The 4,515-nt window shown below is 44.5% G+C and overlaps 1 protein-coding gene across 1 annotated transcript; it reads left to right on the top strand.

The window, feature by feature from the left end:
* Positions 1–240: 240 nt before the first annotated feature.
* Positions 241–3,063, top strand: LOC308163238 (serine/threonine-protein kinase pim-3). The gene is made up of 6 exons (XM_080537418.1): positions 241–452; positions 747–856; positions 1,020–1,070; positions 1,201–1,564; positions 2,558–2,734; positions 2,866–3,063. The coding sequence occupies exons 1-6, from the start codon at positions 365–367 to the stop codon at positions 3,054–3,056; spliced, it is 981 nt and encodes a 326-aa protein (XP_080393544.1). The 5' UTR covers positions 241–364; the 3' UTR covers positions 3,057–3,063.
* Positions 3,064–4,515: the final 1,452 nt, after the last annotated feature.

Below are 4,515 nucleotides of genomic sequence, written 5' to 3'. Positions count from 1 at the left end.
CGAACACACTCTGGGATGTCAACAGAGTCCTAAAGGTCCCTCTATCACTTTATACTCGTGCTACTAATATTATACGCAGCATAAGTGTGCTTTCTCCACTACTTCAAGAACACTGTACTCGTCCAAGTGCCGGAATCAACATACCGGATTCTCGTTTTTAACGGACTTTTCCTTGTGGATACGGACGACGACGCGGCAGCGGTGACATTTCTATTTGACGCGGCGCGGCGCCCCGGCGCATTGGATCTATCTGCCTGCGTTGCTAGCCAACAGCATCGCTAGCCTTTTAGTTATTTACATTGGACTGGGCTGAAATTAACGACATCAGACAAACAAGGAATTCGCCAGTCTTCTTGTTTTGAATATGTTGCTGTCGAAGTTTGGTTCCTTCTCACACATTTGCAATCCTTCAAGCATGGACCATTTGCCGGTGAAAATACAACTCCAACCAGGTACGGACTGTCATTCTCCACCGCCCGGCTTATTGCTGGCTAGCCACATACACATGTTTTTGTCGTGCGTTGCCAGACGATAATGCAAGTTGTATGTAATGCAGTCAACTCATTTGTTTGATATCAAGGTAGCCATGGCTTTGTGGATTAGCGAAACAACTATGATTAGCTAGCCAGTACCGCACTAGTTTCCAGCTAGGCGATAGACAGAGAACCTGGAGCGGACGTCGTGTGTCGTGTGGTCCGATATCTAGCTACTCTGTACTCATGTCTCTTTTTACTTGTGTTTTCCAGTGAAATTAGAAAAAGAGCCATTCGAAAAGATTTACCAAGTGGGCTCCGTGCTGGGCAGCGGCGGGTTTGGCACCGTGTACGCCGGTAGTCGGATTTCCGACGGCGCGCCGGTAAGGATGGGAATACTATGCAGTGTTTTGATCTCAGCACATGTGAATGTGACATGGCGTCGTAAAGCCATCCGATGAAAACAATTAATAATATTTGCATTTCAACACGATTATACAATTTGGAACATCTTGCTTATGTATTTATTTTTCTCTCGTATCACAGGTCGCAGTGAAACACGTAGCGAAGGAAAGGGTGACCGAGTGGGGCACTATTGTAAGTACTCAACACATCGGGTTTGTTTTGTTTTTTTTCTCCCCCCCCACAGTGTCAGGGTCGTGTGCTCACGATCCATCCAGGCTCATTTCAAACTCAACTAAATGTGCGTCTTGTTAATTTTCTACAGAACGGTGCTATGGTGCCTTTGGAGATCCTCTTATTGAAGAAGGTCAGCACGTCATTTCGAGGGGTTATAAAGCTACTGGACTGGTATGAGAGACCGGACGGCTGGCTCATCGTCATGGAGAGACCCGAGTCGGTCAAGGATCTGTTCGATTTCATCACCGAGAAGGGCGCCCTGGAGGAGGACACGGCCAGAGGGTTTTTCCGGCAGGTCCTGGAGGCTGTCCGACACTGTTACAGCTGCGGGGTGGTACACAGAGACATCAAAGACGAGAACCTCCTGGTGGACCTACGCACCGGGGACCTGAAGCTCATTGACTTTGGTTCAGGGGCGATTCTCAAGGACACCGTCTACACCGACTTCGACGGTACGTAGGCTCCAGCCTTGCTCTGCGATTTGACCGACAATCATATCCCAGATGCATTTTTGTAATAAAAAAAAACATTTTGACGTTGAGTGGCATAATAGTTGTCCTGATTTTACATTGGCTCAGAGGTTTTGTTTTAAAATGCATAGTGTGGGATTATTATGATTATGATTATTATTATTTAGTATTTTTTTGGACTCGCCCTTGATAGTCGTAATGATATTCCCTGTATTGACGGGGGCGTCCTCGAGCCTGTGACGCAGTGGTTTGTTTTTGGTTCGTCGTAAAGGGTTCTCCCTCAAGCGGTAGCTGCTGTGTTTATGCATATGCAAATCGATGTTTCCAAATTGAGTTTTCTCCATTTTACTTCGCGACACAAGTGATTGTACGGTATTTCATATTGGTAAAATAAATAAATAATAATAATCAGGAATCATAGTAAATAGATGCCGCAATAATGTAGTGAAACGTCTGGGGTTGTGTTTACATTTTGATAGTGGCTCATGTCGAGTGGTCAGAAAAGCTTGATTCAAAGCATTAGGTCGTGGGTGTTAGGTCAGCTGCCACGTAACATCTGTTTGTTGTGAAACCCGAATCCGCAGTTCACGTGATAGCTCAGATTGCGCATTCGAGTTTTTTTGTTTGGTATCCAAGTTACTCCTTTCCCCTAGGGAGGGGGTGGGCGGGGAAGAGGGAGGCAGGTCACCCAGTTGCATAGCTCTTTTGTGGCTAAAGGGGAAGGGCTTTACAACAGTATTGCATGCTCTCATTTTAAATGTAAACAAAGTGAATACACTGGTCTTTTCAAGCCACAACAGTGGACATTTGGGGCTTTTATCTTCCATTTGACAAAAACACTCAGTTGTGCAATATGATCAGAGTTCTATCATTATTATTATTTTTGCCACAACAAAGGCCTTGAATACACAGTGACGATGGTGTTATAGATCTGAACACACAACTAAACACTGCTCCTCCCTTTTCCTCCCCCAGGCACGAGAGTGTACAGCCCGCCCGAGTGGATCCGCTTCCATAGATACCACGGGCGCTCGGCAACAGTGTGGTCGCTAGGCGTGTTGCTGTACGACATGGTCTGTGGAGACATCCCCTTCGAGCAGGACGAGGAGATCCTCCGGGGACGGCTCTACTTCAGGAGGAGAGTGTCTACTGGTGTGTATTAAGCTCCGCTGATCTCCCCCCAAATACTAAATGCTCTCCTCCTCCCCCCCCCCCCCCATTGAGATGCTCACAGAAACACTCATCTATGTTTCTTTTGGTTTTGTTTTCTCTTCCGTCAACAGAGTGTCAACAGTTGATCAAGTGGTGCCTCTCCCTGCGTCCCTCGGACAGGCCCACCCTGGAGCAGATCTTTGACCACCCGTGGATGCGCTCGCCGGAGGAGTCCAAGAAGGAGGAGACGGGGGACATCAGGCTGAGGACCATTGACATAGACACGTCATCAAGCACAAGCTCCAGCAAGGAGAGTCTCTGAGAGAGGAGGGGACCCGAAAGGAGTTGGGACTTTTAAGGGCTGCAGCCCTGCCATGTCTTGGCTGGCAGAATTTTTTATTTTTTCCTTTTGTAGGGAATTATAATTTATTATGGTTTGTTCTTCCTATTTTTTTTTTCTTATTTTTTTTTCCAACTCATTATTTGTTTCCTAATAGGGAACATATCCTGTTTGGGCGGTCTTACCAGCACTATTTATTTTTATGTTTTTTGTTTTTTTTCTAATTTGTTACAAGGCTGGTTTATGCAGCTGGAAGCCTCCTATTCAGACATGGCTGCTCTCATAGAGCTTGGAGAACTTTTATTTAAATGTTTTAATTTTGATTTGGAGTGCCTTTTTGAAAGCTGCTTTTGTGGGGCTTTCGTCATAACTTTATTTGAGTTGCCCTCGGCTGGTTTGTAAGTTGCCCAGTACTGGAGGTGCTGTTGTTGATCCGCCTTCACGACAGTGTGCAAACTACTCATCAGCCTTGTGCTCATAAGACAGGAGAGAGGGGGGAGGGGTTTGACGATGGAATACTTGAAATGCACTCACTCATACTGCTGCTCTCTGTCACTTCAGCCTGGACATCACTCATACTGCTGCTCTCTGTCACTTCAGCCTGGACACCGGATCCTTTCTTTTCTGAATGTGTATCAAAACTTCAATATCCCTAATACCCCCCCCCATATGCCCCCTCAGAGGATGTGGCCCCTTGACCTTCTTTGCCCCCCACCCTCCCCATCTCACTGCTGACACTACATTGCTCCTGTCCTGGTCTGCCCAGGGCTTGGGTGTGAAATGCACAATCAATGCAATATTCATGGACTCAGTTATGTATTTTTGAATACAAATATTGTACAGTGTTTTTTTCGTGTATTTTCTTTTTTTCTTCTCCTTTGCATTTAATTTATTTGTAACATGTAGACATTCCACACTCTGTGGCTATTTATTTATTTATTTATTTTGTCTATGCTTAAAATCCCAGAATTTGCATATCTTTACATGGCCTTTTGTTTGCATTCCTGTAATAATATTTTTTTACATTTCGACCTGATTTTGAGATGGTGGATGCACTGAAACTATTGTCGATGTAAAAAAAGGAATAAAACAAGGTTTACTTAAATTGGAAGAGCAATGAATGTTATTTAACTCCGTATGGTCCTTGGTAATGTTGGCTTTTATCTGAAATTACATCTGTTTTTTACATATGTGCTGTCTACATTCATTGAACTACGTGAATACTTTAGGTGGGGGCGGGATACGGCTATGCTAGTTAGCGGCTATGCAGCCTGGTGTTAGACATTATTTCAGTTTAGCTGTGCGACATGCGACTATGGAGATCTGGAGAAATTATTTTTTATACAAACATTTCAATTAAAGCCCTTTTTTTGTACAGAAACAAATGTTTGTGGTGTTTTATTGACCTTTTAAAGACCATATAAACCCACCAATGGGTATG

The sequence above is a fragment of the Nansenia antarctica genome (genome assembly GCF_963989245.1).
Source record: "Nansenia antarctica genome assembly, chromosome: 8".
Classification (NCBI taxonomy): Eukaryota; Metazoa; Chordata; class Actinopteri; order Argentiniformes; family Microstomatidae; genus Nansenia; species Nansenia antarctica.
Note: the sequence above shows the minus strand (reverse complement) of the source record. Positions and strands in the feature narration are given on the sequence as shown.

Bases quoted from the DNA above. Each gene is read 5' to 3' on its own strand.
- LOC308163238 (XM_080537418.1), top strand. From the start codon at position 365: ATGTTGCTGTCGAAGTTTGGTTCCTTCTCACACATTTGCAATCCTTCA. The intron at 857-1,019 runs GTAAGGATGGGA...CTCGTATCACAG, and splicing joins GGATTTCCGACGGCGCGCCG to GTCGCAGTGAAACACGTAGC. The intron at 1,565-2,557 runs GTACGTAGGCTC...TTCCTCCCCCAG, and splicing joins CGTCTACACCGACTTCGACG to GCACGAGAGTGTACAGCCCG.